Raw genomic sequence first — 23,147 nt, forward strand, 5'->3', positions numbered from 1 at the left:
TCCTTTCTTGTTATTTAAATATCTTTTTCGTACCTAGCTTTGGAGAAAACACCTGCTAGATACTGCAAAATTAAAGTACTATCATCTATGTCCTGTATGAAAATCACTTATCTAGAGCGGACACATCTTCTTCCAATGGAGAAAAGGGAACATTTCTGGGTCTTGAAAGGGCTCTTGTTACCGCGTTAAATGACCTGATCCACCACGGCTTTGCTGGCTTCAAATTTAGCACAAATTCCTTCTCCATCTTGTACCCTTTGCTACTCTTGTAAGTTCTAAATGCCTCCGCCCTTGTGGTAAAATCGTGGTCACTAATCTCGCTCCATTCGTCCTTTTCATTCCTCTCAAAATGCTTGAAGACAGAATTTCCAGTGGTTATAATGACTAAAAGTATGAGAGTGGGTTTTCCGTCCTTTAAATAGGCGTCACATGCAACGCATACACTGCCATTTGTGCCCTTCCAAACCGGAGCTCCAGAGAAGACAACCTCTGTGCTACAGTATCCATTATTTGCGTAGTAGACCCTCATTGGAGACTCAAAAAAACTAATTTCAAATATTCTGCATTCTTCGATGTCTTCCTTGTAGTCGAGGTCCAGGACAAATTTATTCCTTTCTGGCACGAGTACCTTCAACCCTGTAATTACCTCTTTGCTCGCCTTTATACTATTCTTCCACTTGTTGCCATCCCTTGCATACCATCTCCCAGTCGCATAACCGTCTTGGCTCTTGGCCACCAAAAGAGCCATTGGTTCGCCGTGCTTCATGAAACACTTGAGATACTCGAATTCTTGGCCCTCTACCTGGCTCCAAATTTCAGACGTGCCGCAGGCTACAGTGTAGATGGAAACTCCTCTCTTTGGAATGATCAACATCACGTCATTCCCGTCGTAGTGATACTCGTATGTGGAGACATTTTCATTCCAAGGTCCAATCTCTTCATCGTCGTCATTTCCACATTGGCATTGTCCCAATAGGTATACCGCAAATAGAACAGCCAACGCCTTCATTTTCCGTTTCAACAAAATTATCGACAAAATCTATTTCATCATCGCGAGAGTCTTGACCACTAAATCAGCTACTCATTGACAATACAAAGTTCATACATCCCCAGAATTTTAGGAATACACATTGCAGATGAACAAGGCGTAAAATTCGTGCATGTAGTGTATGGTGTGGATCTTTAGAGTGCATCCCACATGTACGCCTTCTGGTCGCATTGAGACTACTCATGGATCTCAGAGTTTTGAAAGACAACACTCTCTGAACATGGAGGATGAATGGGTATCTGAGAGTGGAAATAACTCTCCCAATGAGCTGAACAACTTGACACTCTTAGCTAGTAACCTAGAATGCCTGCTCTGCCTACTGTTATCATAAACATTAAACAGAATATTCCTTATGAACAAGGATATACTCATATATATGGAGATTCTGGAGAAGTTAAGCTGACTAAGGAGGAGAACTCTCAAGTTCCAGGTTTCTTTAAGTTCACACATACTTCAGCTACTGGGACATCTGGAGAGCCTTTCAAGGTTCAGAAGGTGGTGTTTGGAAATGACCATGATATAAAGGTTAATTTGGGAATTAACACTGGTGATAATATTCAACATCTTGCAGTATGGTACTGGCATAATGACCCGAATTTAGACAAACCTCTTTTGGTAGAAGTTAAGGTTGGTAATACTGATTTCAGGTATAGCTCTAATAAGGGAGGTAGTAATTTGACTTGGAAAAAACTATCTTCTAATACTTCTCTAGGCGAGAAGCTTGAGAAAATCCTATATGACCTAAATTGCCGAATCCACCAGGCAGTTACCTTAGATCTCACAGAAGGGACTTCTAAGAATCGTGTTAATGGTAAAGATACTGGTGAGAACACATACTGTTGCGATTATCATAAGAGCAAAGATGGTAAAGGAAGGGTGACTGTTACTAAGGACTCTGTTAGGGTTCCTGGAGCCAAAGATATTCCCTACTATAAACACGAAGTTAACCTTGGAGTCGGACTGGCTGCCATAAAGTATTACGTAAGTATCAATAATAAGCCCCCAGGAGTTCAAAAACCTCATACGTTAATATATCCCATTCCCAACTTGAAAGCTATCTATGCCTTCTACTGCACAGGTAATGATCCAAAAATAATATATGTGGACTCTGATATATTTAAAGGATGGTTCAAGAAAATAGATACTATTAATGGTGAAAGGTGGGAACAAACCTTGACTGAACTCAAAAATACAGCACCAGAGAAGATAGACAATTGCCAGAAGTGGACCAAGCTTAAAAATACATTAGAGAGTGTTAGTTCTTGTGACTATGGAAAATGTACTGCATTATATCAAGAGGGAGTAGTAGATGAGTCACTACTGAGAAAAAGGTGAAGTAGTAAAAGGATTAGGAGATGATCCGGATTTATTCATTTCCTTTAGCTTATTTAAAAAGTCACCAAGTGTAACCTCCCTCCATTTTCCATCAAGTTTCTCAAAATGCTTATGCTCCAAGTCATCACCTTTATCTACACCTATGGTAATGAGAGAAGAGTCTCCTTTTGTGTAAGAGTTTACAAGCCCAGAAGTTTCTCCAGTTCCAGCAGTCCAAACTTCAACTCCAGCATCCATAACAGAGAAGATGTAGAAGGCGTCCTTTGGTATGAATCCTCTGTAACTTACTCCATAAATTAAACTTTTCCCGATCTCAAACGTTGACTGGTCAGGGCTCGCAAGATCCAGAGTGATGGGAGTAGTTTTAAATGGAGGAGGAGCAACAGCTAGAAAGGTTTGAGGTTCTACGGGTTTATCAGCAGGTTTACATTTCCCCTTTAGAGCGGTCAGCTTCTTCTTTAGTTTCTTGAGTTTCCTTTTATGCTTACTCTTCCTAGACCTTTTCCACTTCTTACCATTATGGTATCTATAGACCCTTTTAAGCTTATACTTAGCATTCCTGGTAACAAGTACTGCAAGAGTGGGCTTCTCTCCATCCAGATACAAGATAGCTGAGAGACATGATCTCTCATCATCTTTCCAGACCCTTTCCCCATCGTACTTTACCTTCTTTGCGGTGACTCCAGCCTTTGCTGTCAACTTGAGAATCCTTACACCATCTTCCTTTTCCTCCTCCACATTAAACAAGGATGTATCCACTTTGCAACGACGTCCTGCACCGCATAGTCTTACCAGGAAGAATAGCCATAGCACTGCCAGAATCCTCATTGCTTTTGTCTAGAGATATTCTAGGGATGCCCAACAACTAGAAAAGCGTGCATGTAACTATTTTGGAGTTTTGATGCATAATGATGGTAGCATTGATTCATTATACTATGAATACTTGGTTTCTCTCTCTTACGATAAAATGCCATCTGTACGCCAGTGGCCGCGCTGTACTTTTGCATTCCTAGGCACCAGTTTATACTCTTGTAGTTCTAGGTCATCCAAGCTCTACATAACAACCGTAATGCGTAGCCTGTCTTCCATATCCCCGCTGCATGCAGCAATTGGACAAGTGACTTTCGTTACTGGAATGGAGTAGTATGAGCTCCAGGTTAAGGAGTATCTAGGGATTTTGATCGTTCTTCCTTAAGCTCCTTTAGTCGCCTTTTCAGCAGGAAGAGTGGATGTTTCACTTGACCTTGCTCATCCAGATGAGTCCAAGGTAGATATTGTAAAAGGTGGCAATAATGGAGTAAGTTACAGAGGATTTATGCCAAAGCCTGGTTCTAAAATAACCTCAGTTATGGATAATGGAGCTACTGTCTGGAAATCTTCTGGAGATGAGAAGTGTACTCTTGTAGAAGCTTACAGCAAGGGAGGTTCCATACTGGTATACTTAAAGGTTGAGAGTGTCACTGGACTAGATTTAAAATACCTTGAGAGAGTAAATGGTAAATGGAGGAACATGACCACTACAGAGTTTTATCAGAAAGTTGGAGGAATGAGGGAGGAGAAAGAAGAGTCTCCAGAGGAAGTACCCTCTCTAGTGGTCATCTACTCATCCAGTACTGTCTCCCTTAGTGTTGTTTCCAAGGATTAGTGAGGTCATTCTAGCGGGGATGTTAGTACTCCAGTTACTCCTTCACCTGATCATGTTGATGGCACTCTCATTACTCTTGATCTTTCCAGTCCTGATGGATCTAATATAAAGACTACGACAAGAGATTATAATGGATTTGAGTCAAAGAACTATGATCCAGTAAAGGGTCTTTCCATATCCTCTGTTGTAGATGGTGATAAGGAGCTATGGAATACGAATGGAGGGGAACAGTGCTATTTTGCGACTTTTTTCCCTAAAGAAGACCATGATCTACTCATTATTGCTATAAAGAAAGGTGACAATTTCGAATACAATTTCTTTGAGAATGTGGGTGGAGAATGGAAGGGAGTAGAGCAGGATTATTTCTTCAAGAAGTATAATGAAATGACCGGACTTCCTGATCTTAATTCCACTCTACCCAAGGCTTCCCAAGAGTCTTAGTTGTCTCCCATGGATACTTTCTATTTAGTTATGCCAGTATGTACTAGAGACTACTCATTAAAACGTGCTAAAAGTCAGTATGAGTGTATCATTCTCTTTTAGAGTATTGGGTGGAGCAGTAAACAAACTCCGGGGATTTAACATTTTAATGCAGTATACCAGAATACCATAATTCTGCATCTTTTGTTCACACTCCATCAGAGTGTATCCTTAATTAATGGTAGCTCCCTTTACATTTATAGGTAGTTTAATTAGTTTATGTCATGAGATACTATCTATAACCCATTATTTATGTATGAACAGATGACAAAGGAAGCGTTAGAAGACAAAGAAACTAATGAACCAGGAGAAATATAAGTTGGAAGATTTATTGTAAGCCTAACAAAGGAAGAACATCTCCGATGGTTAATAAATCAGGATTAGGAATAAAATGCAACGCCAGAGAATCGGAGCTACTAGAAGGTCCGAAGATCCCTAAAACCTAGGGAACACAACAGTTCGTAGGATCAGCAAGGATAAAGTGTAATAACCTAAAGCTATAGCAGTTTAATTCCATTCCTATCAATTCATTCCGTTCAATCACCCCATTAGCTGATGGCAAGATAGGACTATTCCCTTCGTTCTTCTTCCTTCCCTTTAGACTCCATATCACAGAAAAATGAGTTTTACAATCGCAATATGAAGTTTCTAGCAGTGCTCTGGACGGTGTGCCTAGTAGGACTTTGTAGCGCAAGTTGTTGTGGAGGGGACGTTACAGATGGTGACACACTTGATCTCCTGAATCCAGATGAGTCAAAAGTAGATGTAGGGGAGGAAACGAGCCATGGAATAAGGTGGAAAGTCCTTACTCCAAAGGGTAATGCGAATTTTAAGTCATTCACGGAAGGAAGAGTCGATGTAGGAACTACCACAGAAAAGTTCAAATATGCAAAAATTTCACTAGATCCACGAGCTCCACTCGTAGAAATAGCACATGGAGGTGTGCGTTACAAGTTAAATCACTATGAGAAATCCGGTGGAAAGTGGAAGGAGACCGATTATAGTGAGTTTGACAAGAAAGTAAATGCGATCAAGAAGAATGTAGTTAAACCAGAGACAGCTCCTGAAGCTAAGCAGGAACAACAGTCAGCAAATGCAGATGGTACTTCTAATAACCCGGAAGATTAATAGTAGTTACAACTAGACATCATAACTCTTGTTACAGTATTCTCCACATAAACACTTTACATGAGTCAGTCTAACTCCCAGGAGGCTATCCACAGATTCTTTATAAACACTAATGCCCATATTTCCATTAATTGGTACATACGATCATCCTTTAGAAGCCTCCACATATAAACAATATAACGGTCAATTTCACGATTCAGACCTTCATTTGGAGCCGCGAACACTATTATAGACAGTTATGGAACCACCTTGAAATTCATAAATGTAGCCTCTAAGCATCTAATAGGCCAAGCATGCCTGCGTTTAACCTCTTGTTTACGACGTTTGTCTTTTGTTTTCGTGACCCCATTCGTTTTGTTCAATTATTTTACCATCCTACAAACTACCATCGCAAATGAGAGTTGCAGTGTTATACTACACTTTTGCCATAGTAAAACTATGCAGTTGCATGGGTCCCGAGATAACAATTGACATTGCAAACCCAGATCCTTCAGTTGCAAAGATACGTGACACATGCAGAGACGGTGTCACATACACGACGGCATTTCCAATAATATCATTTTTTAGCAAAGTGCAATACAATGGTCAAGATATATGGACAACCTCGGGAAATAACAGGTGTACTGTGGCTTTCTTGAGCCTTCGACCCACCAGGACGTTACTCACACTTCACATTTGGACAAATGGTATGAGCTCCGAGATGAAGTATTTTGAAAGAAGAGCCGATAATTCGTGGAGATTGATTGACAAGAATATCCAAGAAGCGGATCAAACACCAAACCGTCAGAGGGAGACGGAGGAAATCAAGTACTTTCAAATGGGACCTGCGGAAGAAGCAGAAAACTCTCGGGATAATCCTGTGGAATCATACGCAGCAAATAGAGGAGCATCATCCACAACAGCTTCAAACTCTGGGGAACCGCAAGCTCAACCCGAAGAAGCCAAAGCGCATGGGTTGGAAAAGCCTGCGGAATTTACCAGACCACTTTGTCCATTTGCTCAGCGTATACATCAAACCGAATAGCGGACTGTATAAAATATATGAACCCATCCCTTTATTGGGATGACAATCTCCATATCACACCTTAATCAGATGAAAAAATATATCGAGAACAGTACATTACAAAACTTTAGACTTCATTAAACTTGCTGCATTAAATCTCATCTAGATTGCTTCTTCTTTGCCTTTTCATATTTACTTACAAACTTGCCCTTTCTCTTGAAAATATTTGCGGTATCCTTGCTTTCTGATTCTGCCGTTCGGAGAGCCTGGGAGTAGTCTTCGTGTTTTGATAGAGCAGCATCTTCAGTTATGTCAACAAACTCTTCCAACTTCTTCCCCAAGGCAAATTCTATCCTCTGAAACGGCTCTATATCGTATTGTGTAACAACTGTAATGGCAGTTCCGGTGCGTCCAGCTCTTGCTGTTCTTCCAACCCTGTGAATGTAGTCCTTGGAACTCTGCGGAATGTCAAAGTTGATGACTAAATCGACGGAAGGAATGTCCAAGCCTCTGCTACCCACATCTGTTACGACCATAGTCCTATAACTACCAGACTTGAACCCATTTAGAGCGCCCAATCTCTGCATTTGCGATAATTTTCCATGTAAGCAGATTGATGTAATTTGTAGGTTTCGTAGGTACAAACAGCACTTTTGGGCTCCCAGACACGTATTGCAAAATATCATTGCAGTATATCCACCAAAGTGCATCAATAGTGCTGCCAAATAGGTCCATTTGAATTTTAGGGGAATCAAAAGATACTTTTGTACCAACAATTGCGATGTAGAATATTTTGTATTGACGTGAATCTTTACAGGCTTTATAAGCGAGACCTTTTGGAGTTTGGCAACCTTTGAGGTCATTGTAGCTGAAAAGAGAAATGTTCTCCTTTCCTTTGGAAGCGCATTTAGAATCTTGTCTAGTGCATCATCAAAATCCATGGACAATAATCTGTCAGCTTCGTCAAGGACTAGAAACTTCATAGTTTCAATTGAAAAACCTTTGGTATTTTCCAAGTGATCTGCAAGTCTTCCTGGAGAGCCAACTATGATATGCGGTCTTTTAGAGAGTTGGAGCGCCTGAGAAACCATATCTAGACCTCCTAATATCATACAAACATCAAGGGCTATTGATGAACCCAAAGCTTTAAATTGCTCTGTTATTTGAACACAAAGTTCCCTGGTTGGAGCCAATACAAGAGCATAAAGACGCTGAGGTTTATCCAATAGAGACTGCAAGATCGGAATCGTAAACGCAGCAGTTTTTCCCGAACCTAAATAGAAAATGTATTGATGTTTATAATGGAGGAATGAGGATTATGGAGTACAATGTGAGTTTTAGTTTGTAGCATTGATTTTTTTAATGGAGCAGTCCAGTTATCTCAAAGATTTGGTGTAATAAATGTTCCATTATGGAATCCAGTGTCATGAATTTATAGTAATTCAGTACTATTTCTCTTTATTGTAATACCATTTTGATGTTCTATTGTCTTTTGGTTTGAACTATAATATGATTGATATTTTTCCATTAACGGATGAGGATGAATAAAGTCTAACTTGGAAGACTGGATCAAACGGAATCTCAATACTAGATATTACAACTACCAACTTTTACCCTGGATATCTTAGTCTCCTTACCACTAGGACCAGTTATATTATAAGCCGTAACGATATAATCACTTCCTGGAGGATTCTGTGGATCATTGGCAGGTGTTATCTTTCTACTCTTTATACAAGGAGATCTAACACCTTCAGCCAAAGTACCTTTTTCGAGATCCTCTATGTTGAGCGGAACAGCTCCATTTTGTCACTAAAACTCTTCTCCATATGGTAAATTCACAATCCTTCCATCCAGTGAGAATTATGAAGACATAGGCTCCTATATTGGTGTTGTTACATTACATAGCTAGATGCTCGGCATCTCATAATGGTAACTCTTCCATCTGCCAATGATTACACAGGCTCCTCTATTTGCTACAGTCATGTACTCTCATCACTCATATCCCTCTTCTATGGACTCCCTCCGGCTAAAGCCTATGGTCGTCTACTACTCCTTATAGTCGTACTTGCACAGTGATAATCCCACTAGTAGGAAGAGCTCCTATACTGCGTATACTCGCCTAGCTCACTCTGTTCGCTATTCCATAGATCACATTATACTCACTTCGTTCGTATGCTACAGATTACCTACCTGTTTCTGCAAGTCCAATAACGTCCTTTCCTTCTAGAGCGGGTGGGATTGCTTCAATTTGTATGTTGGTTGGTGACTTCCACCCGAGTTCTCTGCAGGCATTGCAGAGTTCGCTGCATATTCCCAAGTCTTCAAAGGAAGGTCCATCTTGTTCTTCTTGCTTCGGTTCCACCTCGACCTTTTTCTCTAGAGAGGCCATCAGACGGGACTTGTAGGCCTCCAACTGTTCATCAGACGAGTCTGAATCTGAAGACGACATCTTGACCAAAACTTCCTACGCTTTTAGTGTGAATGGGTGATAAAAATGGGTGGATGGGAGTAATGATCACCAGGGGAGCTCCACAGCGAACATGGTGAGCTAGCCAACCACAAGTCCTGAGGAACGATGGAAAAATGATGTCTCCATGGAGCCTCAACGGAGAAGAAGGCCCCTGGCATTTCATCTACCCCGAAGAATGAATGACCTCACCTTTTTGGCTTCACATTGAGGTTATCGAGGGCTAAATTCGGCAGATTTCCGGCTTTCCCACGTCTTTATGTGAGATGAGGAAACTTGAAGGTTGCGAGGGCCAGAGAAGGAAAAATTGAGGATGAAAGTCGTCCAGTTGCTATGGGGAGGCGCCTGGGAGCAGATTCAGTTTATATCAAATTATTGGCCACAAAGTCAGCAGCCAAAAGCTAAAAACTCGCTGAACAAACTACAGCATCTCAGAGGCCCTACTGTAACGACACAGTAGGCCAGTTTGGACGTAAAACCACCGCCGAGGAATCCGCAGATTCTCAGCGTTCTTCGGGGTAGATAAGTGGCTAACTGTGTCACTGCCAGAGTTTATAGAGGTAATTTCTCGACCAAATACGGAAGATTTCCGGAGGAACAGGTCACCATGTCGTCAAGTAAGTGGAGAATGTAGAGTTACGACTGTTACAGGAGTTAAAGAGGCTCCACAAATGGAGGTGGAGAATAAAGACAGCCCAGCCGGGCCACTCTCTATACTAGAAGAGTGCGTTAGAGAGAATTCCAAAGTCCTGGTCGACCTCCGCAATAATCGCAAAATCCTAGGAAGGGTAAGTTAAATGTGAGTTATGAATGGAGCGAAGCGAAATGTCCCGAAGAATGAGGGACTAGAGCGAACACAGTGAGTATGAGCGACTGAAAGAAGCTCTTCCGTCTAGTAGGATTCCCACTGTCCAAGTACGACTGTAAGGAGTACTGAAACAGGTGACCTACCGACGTCGGAGACTAGGGAGTTTGTCACTATGGAATGAGTGTAACGAGTGGAAGAGTGATGCGAATTCATCCTCAGATGAATGAGTTACCATTAGGAGATTCTTAGCATGGAGTTGTATAATCCACCCTAGGGAAAAGGACGATCTTGAGATAGCAGGAATGGAGTCCAGAGGGAATCTTTAGTGTGTCTATAATGGCAGGATGTCCTCCATACTGCCAGTGAGCTAGTGGTGAGGGAGGATGAATGTATGGAATGTAATGAACGACTATTAAGGATCTAGTAAAGTACGGAGATATCCTCCCATCTAATTTAGTATGTAAATTCAAGAATGAGTCTAGATACATTTGATGACGGAGGATGAGCAAGTGGATTGACATCTCCAAGAAATATAAGGAAACTCGTCTGGAAAAGAATGTAATTTTAGAGCGTGGGTTTACAAGTAGCCTTGTTGATTATGGCTACATCACTTACACAGGTAAAAATAAAACCTCTATAGGTTCACTCAAATATGGAGAACAACTCATCCAAACTGATGAGAGGGAAAATCCCATAGAGGCTACTATTTATTACCACGCAAAATATGAGAAAGATCAGGAAAGAATTGAGAAACCTCTTTTCCTAAGGGTGCATTACGGAGGAATGTATTACCTCTATGAAAATGCAAGTACTGGAAAGAATGTAGAGTGGAAAAACATTACTTTTATTAATGGGATTAAACACATCCCGGTAGGGAATAAAACAAATCCTCAATTTACAGAGATTTTATGTAAAAAAGCCTGTCAAATACGTCCTTATCTCCATTCTGTTGACATTTATGAGAATGGTGATTCGAAGAGAAAATACTCTTGTCCATGCGGCAGTATTAATGTGGACATAGAGAAACCTCTTGATAAGGATGTAATAAAGGGATATAACAGTTACCTTCACAAGTATAATCCTAATATAACAACGGTAAGATATAGGGAGATCATCCTCAAGTACAATAATAACGAGGTTGAAGGCAACTACAGTATCATTACACTTGACAAAGGTACCCCTAATCTATCTGTATATTACTGGGAAAAGGATAGAGACCGTAAGAGACCTATACTCATGGAGGTATACGTTGGAGAAAATTCCGGAGGTTTTATAGGCGGGAAAGTTCCTCTGAGAAATGATGGAGAAAAAAATAACAAGAGATGGACAATGATCCTTTATGATGATGACTTTATACTTGGAGATCCTGTGACCGAAAAATTACTCCACAAATTCAAGTGCCAACTTTTCAGCCCAGTAGATATAGATATATCATTTCCTAATAGTGGAACATATAAAAATAAGTATTGTATAAATAAGATGAATAAGTGCCCTAATTCGTCGTGTTCCGAAGTAATAGTTTCTTCTCATCAAGCTCCAAATGGCTATACCGCCTTGAAACATTATTATGGAGTAGATGGTTTTACCATAACTGGTTTCACCAATGGTCCTAATCTAAGCGAGGAAGAACTTCCAATATGGAATGTTAGGGAAGTAGTAGTCTTCTTTGCAAAGTGTAATCAAAATACTAAGGATCCAGCTGCCGGTAAACCCCTTCTGGTCTATGTTGGCAGCAATGGTGATGATAGAAAGGATCATAAGTGGTACAGTAGATCGAATGATGGCGGTGATACATGGACAGAAGAGGAAGGTAGATTAGGAAGTAAGAGCCCAGAAACAGCTAATACTAGTGGTAATCTTCTTGTAACAACTCTAGATGAGATTAAGAGGAAGCTAGGACTTCCATGTCAAGAAGAGATAGAGAGGGAAGCAATAAAAAAGAAAGAAGAAGAAGAAGATGATGAACAAGAGGAAGAAGCAGAGAGAGAACAGAAAGCTAAAGCTGCTGAATTTGAACAAAAACTATTGAAAGAGATTGGTCCTCTGATCGAGTTTGGATCACTTTTAGCTGGATATACTGTCATAGATGTAGCTCATAACATAGCTAAGGAGGCAAAGGATGTTCTTGAGTGGGCTAATAGTCTCTCTAAATCTCAAGAATCCGAAAACGGTAAAGAACTTCCAGCAGCTGACTTATCTGACCAGGTTCTTGATACAGAGTCTGAGACTGAGATTCTTCTACAAGGTACTCCTGTGGCTCAAATTGCTGAAGATACTATAGATGGTGAAAGACTAAAACACCTTATTGTGGCTGATATTCCTGAGCTTTTTACTACTGTAGCTGCTTCCCCTACTGTTACCGCTGGAGTAGAGTCTACTGACCCTCCCTCAGTAACCTATTCGGGGGTTATTCTGGGTGAGGAACATTACAACAGTGTGGATAGCACTATTCATGGGTATGCCTCTGTTGTTGAAACTAACGAGATTGCTCCTACTCTTCCTACTGCTGAAATTAATGAGACTACATACAAACCAAGTGTTTTAGATTATAAAATTAATCCTAATCCCACGATCTACGGATACTTGGAACCTGATGAGGAATCTCCGAGTGCAACCGTTGCCTTTGATGACTCTCCAGTAGATATTGATTATTATGGAGCAGGTTCTATCATAGGTGGTTCTAACCTACCTTATCCTATAGAAGAAACTAATCGAGATATACATTCTGTTCTTCCACCTGAAACGTATATGGAATACACTACTCCTTATTTTTCTCCTGCTACTCTTACTTTTCATGATACTAGCTTTGAATCTACTCTTGAAGAAACTTCTAACAAAACTGCTGAAGCTCAAGTTCAATCAGCCTCAGTCACTTCTTCTCAAATCCCTTCTGATGACTCTACTAACATTATAGTTTCTGTAACTACGGGCATTCTTGGTACATCTGCCTTGGCTTGTTTTGCAGGATGGAAACTTTATAATCGCTATAAAGGAGATCCCTGGGTTAGACAGATTTAGGAGTCTACGGAGATACTCTAGATGCCAGCTTGAGTACTAAGTTGTTGGTCTAATGGAGTATTAGAGGAACATTCTCTTGCCAGTATAGTCTAATTATCGGATGTAATTTCTGCATAAAACCCCCGCAACATGCTCGTACAAACTCCTAAATAAATACTCATCCATTACAGCTTTATATTCCATATACTAATACAATCATTTAGGTCAAAGCATTCGATAGACACTGCAATATGATTCTCACAGATGCCCGTGAGTTGTGGACAGAAACCGTGAAGGTAGGCGGAAAGAAACAAAGGTCTTCGATCAAGGACAGACACCTCTCTAGAGTTTTCCTCAGAGGTGACTCTGTTATTGTCGTTTTAAAGAATCCAAACTAGAATTTTGTAATTCATAAATTTTTTAATACAAAACTATTAATAATTTACACGCGCCATTTTTGGCTTAAGAGGATATTTTGACGTATCAGAAGATTTCCAAGCAATGAATATGATTTGGTAGGTATACCAACAAGAGAGTAGTCTAGAGGGGAGTGTTTGCATGCTCCTAGTTCTGCCTATTTTCAGAGATGAGGGTGTTCTTCCTGTAGTACATTACAGACGAGTGATTAGAAATGAGACTATACTAGGCCATTTCCAGATAGTAATACCAGCAATTCCTGTTCCACTGACACCCGCAATGGATATTCCCGCTATAGCTTCTGTTGAAAGTCCAGTATATTTACCTTTAGATTCATCCTTTTCAACTTCTAAGGTATCTGGTGTATACTTGGTAAGTTTACCGGTGAGTTTATCTCCAAGCCTTTCAAGGTTTATCTTTCCATAATTTTCTTTAATATGCTCTATGACACTTTCTACATCAGCTGTACTATTATTCATTGTTGTGGTTAGAATATAGCCTTGCCATTGATAGTTCTCATCTTTAGAGTAGTAATAGAAAAAAACAGGAAATTCAGTAGCAGTAGGATAATGGAAACATATGAGCTCAAGGAAAAGCAATCTTTCATATCCTGAGCCACTGTAGTTGGCATAAAACCCACCAAGTAAAGTACTAGAAGGGGGAAGCTTATCTTCAGTTATATCATTACCTGAACCTGTCTTTATATTTTTTACAGTAAAACCAGGTATGCCATATGCGTGTCTTGTAGAATGATAGACATAGGTATTCGTAGATGACTCCTTCTTATAAGGAATAGAAACTCCATCAGAGGAGTAGTATTGGATTATCCCAACGGCTCCCTCAGTCTTTGTCAAGTCAATGGTAAGCCCTCCTCTTATATCTCCAAGTTTCTCCCTTAACCCATCAGTATTTTCTAATTTGTCAACATCAAGTTTTTTATAACTAACAATGTTTTGGAGTATAATTGGGAATGCATGCTTTTCTTTTATCTCTGAGAATATTTTGCGAATGTCCCATTTCCCTTCTGGAGTATTTTTGGTGATATAATACCTACTCGGAAAATAACTGATATCATAAACGCTGCTAGCTACTAATTTTAAATCTACAAGAAGAGGATCGCCATAATTTTGATCGGATCTTCCATAGTAAACATGGAATTTTTCAACAAGGCCATCTGGAAACCCATCAACTTTCATGTAGCTCTTATCTGGAAGTCTAATACCAAGTACTCTGAATTGACTATATCCTGGATCATGCTTAACCTCGGGATATGTACCATTTATTCTTTTAGATTCTGATACAGCTACTTGTTCATTAGTAACCTCAGAGCTATAAGTTGTTTTACCACCTGGATTAGGCTTTTGAGTGAGGTCAAATATAATGTAATTTTTTTTCACAAGTTTCTGTGCGGTTTTACTGTGACTTCTATACAGTTCAAGAATATTAAATCCATTATTTGTCTTTATTGTCTGGAGTATATTTTTTAAATCTGAAATCTCAAGTGTCACATTATTCTGAGGAATAAATTTTGTTAATATTAGATTTTCTGGATTTTCCTTTGTATCTGGGTTTGTGTAATACCAGTTATTACCTCCAGGCAGAGCAATCTGTATTAATAAGAGTTTTTTTCTATCTTTGTTAAAGTATGTGGTAATAGATGTAACCGGTAGAGCATAAGACAGTATTCCTTGTAATGGTTTTCTGTCGTAGGAGAGGGAAGAAAGAATGAAGGATCCGGAATCGTGCTTGGAATATTTGTAAGATTTATATTCCTTCAAACCCTCTTCGTTCTCACTGCGTTTTATTCCATATTTCTCGGTAGTACCATTCTTTGGATTAAGATCCAGCCGGACTCCATCATTCATGTTACATCCTCATTCATTTTGCAGCACTTATCCAGTGTCCTGTGTTCATAGATGTCCCCTCATTCTTCTTTGGTAGTAATCCATTCATGTCTCAACTGGTGTGAGCAGAATGGTCAGTATGGATGAATGTCAAATTAGTAATGTATAGCAATGGAATGACAGTATCTCATGACCGGAGCTACCTTGTCTACTCACTCCATTACCGAGCCATTCATCTTCCTCAGGATCTTCTAGAGCCGGACCAACGATTACATGGAGATTTCCTTAGACATTCCTGGCTAACCTAACGTGGCATCTTCCTACGAGTCACGGTGCGGCTTCCCAGAGCCTTCATACACACCTAGAGATAGACAACTCCCCTTTCGTAGCCTAGATTGAGACACAACACCCACCAAAGCCTTTATCTTCATTAAAGCAGATTCTTTAAACTCAATTTCGATTAGACGAGGTTCTGACAGCACTTTTGCATGTCGTTTCTGCCTGCTCCACACACATGATCGCGCCGAGTTCCCTCATTCCCCAAATTTCCATTTCTCAAGACTTTTATGGAATGACTGCGAATGGACAGAAAAATCCCAACAATAGAAAGGAAAATTCTCGCTGAAGGAGGAAAAAATTTTCATTTGGAGTATAGATGACACACTTGCGGCATTTCGTCTTTTTGGACAAGACCTTGAGGACAATTGAGGATAAAGGTACGTTTAATGTGATTATATCGCATTTGTGACCGCAGATGGCGCCAAAGTTGAGATCAAGTCACTGGTCGATATCGCCGGGAGCAACCTCTTTCTTTTCCTACTGGAATCCTCCGGTCTAGTCCACATTTGCTACAAATCGTTTAAACGGGATGACATACTCAAGGAGGTACAGTTTAGGGCGTTTGAACACGAGGCTGTGAACATCTTCTTTTGTCCACTCGGGAATGCAATCGTCGTTACAGGGTAAGTTGAGAGATTGCAAAAGTGTGGGATGGAGTACGACTGTAAGGAGTACTAGACGACCATAGGCTTTAGCCTGAGGGAGTCCATATGACCGTCAGGGAGCTAGGCAAGTATACAGAGTGTACTGGTTTTATGGACTCGTTGGAAGTTGGTGATTTGATAGATATTGAAGTGATTTCTACTGACTAGTGTACCTTGATAGTTGTTCATCTTGTTCTGTGGACACTTTCTCTGACGATGAGCTAGTTGTGAGGGAGGATGAATCTATGGTTATCTAGGGAGTAACTAAGGTACTAGTTTGCTCCCTTTGGTCGCATTGAGACTACTCATGGATCTCAGAGTTTTGAAAGAGCATACTCTCTGAACATGGAGTATGACTGGTGTGTTAAAGTTAAATGGCTGCAAATATAGATATATCCAAGAAATGCAACGGAAGATGTGATTGTTCGAGGACTACTTTAGGCTTTATAAATGCCAAAACAGGTTCACTAAAAGATGCTACTGGATATGGATATTGCACTCATGATAAGCCAATAAGTACATTTATAAGAGGTCTTAAGTATGGCGGGCGTGAGATTCAAATAGAAAATGGGAACTCATCTATATCATTTAGTGACAAATATGGCATATTGGATCTGGTAGCTACTTACTATCACAACTATGACAATAGCGGGACTATACGAACACCTCTCATTCTTGGTATTAGAGACTATTTAAGAGGGCCATACGAATGGTATGAAAACACTGGAGATGGTATAACATGGAGACCAATAAATGGTACAGGTAACTTTCCTAAAGGTAATACAGATACCGCCAGTACTGAGTTCAAGAATAAGCTAAATAGGCTTGCATGTAAACTACAGAGCATTGTTAATGTAGATCTCTCCAAAGATAAAGATGAGGAATATTGTCATCATAACCATGATCCAGGGTATAAGAATAGGATAAGAGTTAAACTCAATCCAGACACATTTAGCTTCCCAAATTATGTTTTGTTTGAGCACACCTCGACTCAAGGGAGTGAGCTTACCATAGGAGGATTTAACATCGGAGGTAACCTACAAACTGGTTTCTCAGTATTGAGTTTCCCTATTACAGCTACTAAGGTTACGGTATTCCTACCAGCATGTGATCATAAAAAACCATTTCTTTTCCATATAGAATCTAGTAATGAAAAGTATAACAATAGATGGTTTAAGAGAATTGATGGTGGAAATAGATGGGAAGAAGCTGCTGACTTTAACTTTAAAAACAAGACACTAGAGGAGGTTAATAAATATGTTAAGAAAAACTTCCAAACTATTACAGGGAATTTAAGTGTACAAGAATGCAGCGCTCCTGGTATTGTCCAGTTGGATGTCAATAAGATTCCATCTCCTGGAAAGAATGAAACTGTCTACTTTTATAATGGAACACCCATTCATGTTGAAAAGATTGATGGGAATGGTATGCCTAATGTATTCCTGAAGTATGCACATATACCTGTCACTGGTAGTAGTAACACTTTTGTTGTAAGCAAAGATTTACAGAATAAAGGTAAGGTAGGGTCGACTAACAGGATCTCTGTTACTGGGTTTTTTGTATACTTTTGGCAGGGTGAACCAAATAGGCCAATACTTCTTGGAATTACCAAGGTTAGTGATACACCAGAATATTACTCTTACTGGGGAAATACTGGAGGAGGACTAGGTAACTGGAGTAGCAGGCTTACTTCTGGTAAGCTACTTGAATACCTACTGGATGATCAAAATTGCCGGAGGAACTATGCCATTCCGGTTAATCTCAACAAGCCAGAAGATCCTTACCAGTTCTTGTCCAGTGGTAACAAATCCACTTGCATAAAAGAAACCAGGAAAATCAGCGGTCCTACTATAATATCTCCATCCAGTCCTCCAAATAGTGAATATACTGTTAAAGAATATACAGTTGGCGGTGGTGGCGGCACCCAAATTTCCAGAGCAACCTATGATAAACAAGGTACTACTGGTATTACTCTTCCAAGGAGTTATGCAATCTCTAAGATTAGGGTATACTTGCATTCTAGCATTCCTCTCATGTTACAGTTTATGCCAAAGAATGCTGAAGAAAAATCAAAGTGGTTCTATAGCACTCGTGAAAATGGTCTGACCTGGGCATCGGCTAGTAAGACAAAGTCAGAGAAATTTTATGCTGGAGGTCAACCTACTGAGGCACTTACAACTGAGCTCGATGATGTTAGATGCCTACGTAACAGTGCGGTTACCCTAAATCTGTCTCTGGACAATTCTAAGACTCTTTCTGATAAACATACTAGTGGTGAGAACAAGTACTGTTGTGAGAAGCATAGTGAGGTAGAAAGGAAGGTAACCGTTACCAATGGACCAAATTCTTTGGATGGATTATCTCTTACATGCTACAAGCACGAAATTGACATTGGAACTGAACTAATAGGTATCAAGTATTATAATGGTCAGTCTAGTGGTAGGAAGAGTATAAAATTAACTGGAAATGAATTTCCCATCCCTGGTTCTCTCAGTGTCTACACATTCTATTGTGGAGGAAAACCTGTACTCATATACATGAACCATACTTCAAACGGAACGGCTAAAGGTTGGTATAAGAAAGATGGCGATGATCAACCATGGGTTAGGCTCTCCAATGAACTCCCTAATGAGATACCTGACAATTTTAAAGAATGTGGCCAAAAGACACAACTCCTAGAACAACTTGGAAAACTAGGTTGTCAAAATTTAGGACATTGTACTCAAAACTCTAGTGGTGCCACTATGGTAAGTGTAGCCTATGGAACTGGAAGGGGTCCTGATAGAGGAACTCGGAGTACTAATAGACTGGATGGAGAATCTGGTAGATTAAGTTCATTCGGGGCTATATTCCAAGAAGATGAAAATGTTAGTTCTAGCTCTGAACCTGTTAAACCTGATCCTGTTGAACAAACTACTGATCACTCTGAAACTTCCAAAATACAAAAGGTTGATGACGCTGATGCATCCGCTGGAACTCTTCAACGTGATTGTTCTGATGCTAATGTTGTTAATGCCGGTGAACCTCAAGGTAAATCTCCCCAATATGAACCTGGTGCTGATGGTCTAGAAGTTGCTACTGAAGAATCTAACCAAGATAATGCTAATCTTAGAGGTGGATCTGCTGAATATCCTGGTGCTAAAGCTAGAGGTCCTGTTCCTGCTCCTCCTAAAGCTGGAGAAGGTAAAGCTGAAAGATCTACTCTACTCCTTCTTCCTGCTAGTATGGCTGGATATATCTCTTCAGGTACTCTTGCAGGAAGTGCCGCAACATTTTTTTGGAGGATGGAAACTTTATAATCGCTATAAAGGAGATCCATGGGTTAGACAGATATGAGAGTCTATGGAGATACTCTAGATACTAGCTTGTGTACTGAGTAGTTGGTCTAATTATGAGTACTATCATGGATGGTTACCTGAAAGGATTATTAATACCTTTCTGGATATATTACGAAACTTTCATGCCATCTTATACACATGCTTCTCTCATTACCAAGTTCATCTCCTTCCATCTTATGATACCACTTATACCTAGCTTATATGGGCAACATCCGAAAATTTTATCCATAAATACATTAAACTTTAAAAATTCACATCAATTTTACAGGAAAGACCGAGAAAATGATAGTATGCTAAAGTTCAATACTTATGAAGTCTCAGAATATGGAGGTATTGTTCAAGCCCCTCAGTTGATACAATCTACCCCGATGTTCCCAAACAAGGATTTTCATAATGATAGAGTTGTTTCAGTTTCAGTTTCTGAATGCGCTTCCCTAGTTGCAATTGCAACAGAGAGCCATGGCATATACATCTACAACCACTATCTTTTACCAACAGAACACCCAAATACGCAGCAAATTTTGATGGTTATAGACGTACAAAAGTACCTGAAAAACGAAAAGGGAACATTGATTCGTGGGATATCCCTTATTCGCTCTCAATCATCCCATGTTCTCTTTGTGTGTTGTGAATACACGGTATTATCGCTATATTTGGAGAATGAAATTGAACTTATATTTAAGGACTCGGTGGAAAAATTTGAAACCTTTTGTGTTATCCCAAATACTTCTATTATAGCTGTAAGTACAAAAGGAGGTACAATTTTTCTTTATGATGCTAAAACCGGTGAAAAGAATCATATGATTGGTAGTGGTCCTTGTGCTCTTGTTTCGCCGTTTAAGGATTATATTGTGAGTGTTTCAGGTACTGCCAGTGCCTTTGAAACAGCACCTGCAAGTTTGGTCACTGTACAATCTAGGCATATGAACTTCGTTGCATATTCGCAATACATTCAACACGTTACCGCTGTTACAGAGGCTCTTTCTACTTGTTTTGTGGCTGTCCAAGGACACTCTGGAACTTGTGTTCTTTTGTTTGAACTGCACAGCAAGGATATTCACGATAGACTACAAATTTTAATTAGGAAACGTCTATTTTCACACGCAATCAAAATGGCTAAGTTGGAGTCTAGACCAACTGGTGAGATTGAGGAGATACACCGTATCCATGCAGACTGGCTTTATGAACGTGGAAAATACAAGGAGGCTGTTGAAGCATACTGTTCTGCTGGTTCGTCGGTTGAACCGGCGCATGTTATAGAACGTTTTCTTCTCCTGAACACGAAAATATACCTGTACACATACCTTTTGCATCTGCACAAATACAATATAGATGCACCGATACATACCACTTTACTCATAAAGTGCCTACAATCCATTTACATGTGCACCGCTTCCACAGACTACAAATATGCAATGGCGATAGATAAGGAATATGGTCTCTTGCACAAATTTCTAGAGACATTTGGAACCAGTCACAGAGAGAGAATTAGAGAAGCGCTTAAGGAATGTAGAGCTTCTAGAGGGTTTGAGTTTGCAAAGCATGTCGCTTTAGCTCTCAAGGATGAGGAAGAGTATATATCTATTTTAATTGAGGACTTTTCTGATTATGAAAAGGCCATGGAAGCCCTGAAGGGCGCAAACGATGAAGTTTGTTGTAATATAATATTAAGACATGGAAGACAGCTCATGAAGTATGATGAAAGCGCATTGGAGGCTCTAATCAGTCGCATAAATACTTCAATGTCAGAGTACAATATGAATGTTTATGATGTATTTTTACCGGTATTTACCATGGACACTGCCTTTCTTTCAAAAATGGTTGGATTTGATGGAAAGGGACTTTCACTATACACCTTTGCAACGAGGTTACAGATTCTATTGGAGGGTCTTCAACAGGCAGATTCATCCGAAGTTAAGAGCGCAAGATCATATGAAGGAGCTACAGATGGGAGATTCCCCGAAAAAAGTGCGCGTTCGCACACACTCTCACATGCAGATAGTACAGTGTATGGTCACGGAGAGGGAATGATGAGTATGGAAACAATCGTAAATACAACTCGGACGGAACAAGATACTTCTAGATCAGATCAACCAGAAGCATCTAATGCCCTACCAGTAGACATTATACAAGATAAGATATGGAGACTCTTGAACAGCAGTACACAGACGTTGGAATATCAAGTTATTGCGATGCTACTATGTTTGTTATATGGATTTAAACAGGGTGCTAACGCAATGGCTGTGAAAATGGGTTACTATCACATTCCACTTGCCATCTCAAATGGTATGAGCGACGAAGAATTCAAGCCTCTGGAATACGCCCTAAGATACGGTTATAATGAACCGACATTGTGGGCTGGAACATTATCAGTCATTGCTGGGATGGCCGAAAAGACACCAAATTTAATTTTGGAGGCCCTTCAACATATTCAAAATTACAAACTACTCCCATTTCCGACCGTTGTAAATATTTTAAAGCAGCACAAACACATCACATTCAGACATGTAAAGGTAAGTATCTATTCATACACAAGGCTACAATATGGAATGTCTTGTTTTTATCCACTGATGATGCTCACCACTTGAGAGGTGGTATAGTGGGATGATTGGAGGAGTCATTCCGGATCACAATATAAGATCAAGTAGTGGCTGAGCTCCCTGAATGAATCTACACCTTTTATTTTTAACAGAAGACTTCCTAGTTGTCAACCAAAAAACGTTTATATCACCATCCATTTACACATACATTCCTTTTTAGGACTATCTGAGACGAGAATTTAAAAGGCTACACGATGCAATTTCAGAGATTGAAAAGGATATAATGCAGGATCAACTGGAGTGCGAGGCACTGAATAGGGAACTTCAAAGTTTCAAGCAATCGTATATCATCTTAAACAATACAAACTGTTCAAACTGCGGTCTTCACCTCGAGTTCCCATCCTTGCACTTTTACTGTAAGCATTCCTTTCATATTTACTGCGTTGGAATCGACAATAAATGCCCCAAGTGTTACCCAATCATTCAGGAAATCGAGGTAAGCCATTTATGCCCATCCATCTACTTTTAACTTTATAAATCTGTATACATGCGGTTGATAATATCCATAAAATTCCAAACTTTCAATACAAAAATTTAGGAGTCGAACGAATCATCAAGTAGTTCAAAGCAGGACAGTTTTTTCAAATTCCTCAGCGGTTCATCGGATCCATTCGAGTACATTTCACAACAGTTCAGCAAATTTAGCCTCAAGAAGTAAAAATTTTGTTGAAATTCAAATGTTTAACGATATATGAACATGTGAATGGGAAGTCTCTGGACTGCTCTTCTCATTTTACACACTTTAAGGGGATGATCCTTTGACTAGATTCAGACGCTAGTAAGTAATTCATCTTTATGTAACATTATTTATCAATTTTAACATTTAAATTTATAGTATGTTTTATAATAGGATGTATTTACGGGGCATAGTTGTTGTGTCTGGATGGTGATGGTGGAGACCCGCCATATGCATACGGGCTATTGATATTTATGGGAAGTAGAAGCTTTTTACAGGAAATCACTATACGAAGGTGTGGGAATGGGATATTTGGTTTTTAAGGTGCCTACAATGATATTTAATCTATTATAGGCCTGGCTAGTCGTACTGTTTTAT

At 39.8% G+C, this 23,147-nt stretch overlaps 9 protein-coding genes across 9 annotated transcripts, besides 1 other annotated feature; 5 read left to right on the top strand and 4 right to left on the bottom strand.

Annotated features, from left to right (window-relative positions):
* Positions 1-103: 103 nt before the first annotated feature.
* Positions 104-1,009, bottom strand: BEWA_025610 (signal peptide-containing protein; the record flags this gene model as incomplete). The annotated part of the gene is made up of 1 exon (XM_004829321.1): positions 104-1,009. One exon carries the CDS (start codon positions 1,007-1,009, stop codon positions 104-106), a length of 906 nt encoding a protein of 301 aa, XP_004829378.1.
* A 1,356-nt stretch (positions 1,010-2,365) lies between these two features.
* Positions 2,366-3,211, bottom strand: BEWA_025620 (signal peptide-containing protein; the record flags this gene model as incomplete). Its single annotated transcript, XM_004829322.1, has 1 exon — positions 2,366-3,211. One exon carries the CDS (start codon positions 3,209-3,211, stop codon positions 2,366-2,368), a length of 846 nt encoding a protein of 281 aa, XP_004829379.1.
* Positions 3,212-3,731: 520 nt separating this feature from the next.
* Positions 3,732-4,469, top strand: BEWA_025630 (hypothetical protein; the record flags this gene model as incomplete). The annotated part of the gene is made up of 2 exons (XM_004829323.1): positions 3,732-3,879; positions 4,063-4,469. The coding sequence occupies 2 exons, from the start codon at positions 3,732-3,734 to the stop codon at positions 4,467-4,469; spliced, it is 555 nt and encodes a 184-aa protein (XP_004829380.1).
* A 678-nt stretch (positions 4,470-5,147) lies between these two features.
* On the top strand, positions 5,148-5,636 carry BEWA_025640 (signal peptide-containing protein; the record flags this gene model as incomplete). The annotated part of the gene is made up of 1 exon (XM_004829324.1): positions 5,148-5,636. The coding sequence occupies one exon, from the start codon at positions 5,148-5,150 to the stop codon at positions 5,634-5,636; it is 489 nt and encodes a 162-aa protein (XP_004829381.1).
* Positions 5,637-6,030: 394 nt separating this feature from the next.
* Positions 6,031-6,660, top strand: BEWA_025650 (hypothetical protein; the record flags this gene model as incomplete). Its single annotated transcript, XM_004829325.1, has 1 exon — positions 6,031-6,660. One exon carries the CDS (start codon positions 6,031-6,033, stop codon positions 6,658-6,660), a length of 630 nt encoding a protein of 209 aa, XP_004829382.1.
* A 137-nt stretch (positions 6,661-6,797) lies between these two features.
* BEWA_025660 (DEAD box ATP-dependent RNA helicase family member protein) lies at positions 6,798-9,088 on the bottom strand (the record flags this gene model as incomplete). Its single annotated transcript, XM_004829326.1, has 2 exons — positions 6,798-7,912; positions 8,830-9,088. 2 exons carry the CDS (start codon positions 9,086-9,088, stop codon positions 6,798-6,800), a joined length of 1,374 nt encoding a protein of 457 aa, XP_004829383.1.
* Positions 9,089-9,713: 625 nt separating this feature from the next.
* On the top strand, positions 9,714-13,309 carry BEWA_025670 (hypothetical protein; the record flags this gene model as incomplete). Its single annotated transcript, XM_004829327.1, has 5 exons — positions 9,714-9,723; positions 9,758-9,894; positions 10,452-10,533; positions 10,555-12,917; positions 13,136-13,309. 5 exons carry the CDS (start codon positions 9,714-9,716, stop codon positions 13,307-13,309), a joined length of 2,766 nt encoding a protein of 921 aa, XP_004829384.1.
* Positions 11,857-11,896: a microsatellite.
* A 213-nt stretch (positions 13,310-13,522) lies between the features above and the next one.
* BEWA_025680 (hypothetical protein) lies at positions 13,523-15,193 on the bottom strand (the record flags this gene model as incomplete). The annotated part of the gene is made up of 1 exon (XM_004829328.1): positions 13,523-15,193. One exon carries the CDS (start codon positions 15,191-15,193, stop codon positions 13,523-13,525), a length of 1,671 nt encoding a protein of 556 aa, XP_004829385.1.
* A 634-nt stretch (positions 15,194-15,827) lies between these two features.
* BEWA_025690 (hypothetical protein) lies at positions 15,828-22,751 on the top strand (the record flags this gene model as incomplete). The annotated part of the gene is made up of 9 exons (XM_004829329.1): positions 15,828-15,888; positions 15,927-16,134; positions 16,748-16,917; positions 17,065-17,187; positions 17,296-17,580; positions 17,680-19,338; positions 19,815-22,006; positions 22,254-22,529; positions 22,632-22,751. The coding sequence occupies 9 exons, from the start codon at positions 15,828-15,830 to the stop codon at positions 22,749-22,751; spliced, it is 5,094 nt and encodes a 1,697-aa protein (XP_004829386.1).
* Between the last annotated feature and the right edge of the window lie 396 nt (positions 22,752-23,147).

The sequence above is a fragment of the Theileria equi genome, chromosome 1 (genome assembly GCF_000342415.1).
Source record: "Theileria equi strain WA chromosome 1, complete sequence".
NCBI classification, from domain to species: domain Eukaryota; phylum Apicomplexa; class Aconoidasida; order Piroplasmida; family Theileriidae; genus Theileria; species Theileria equi.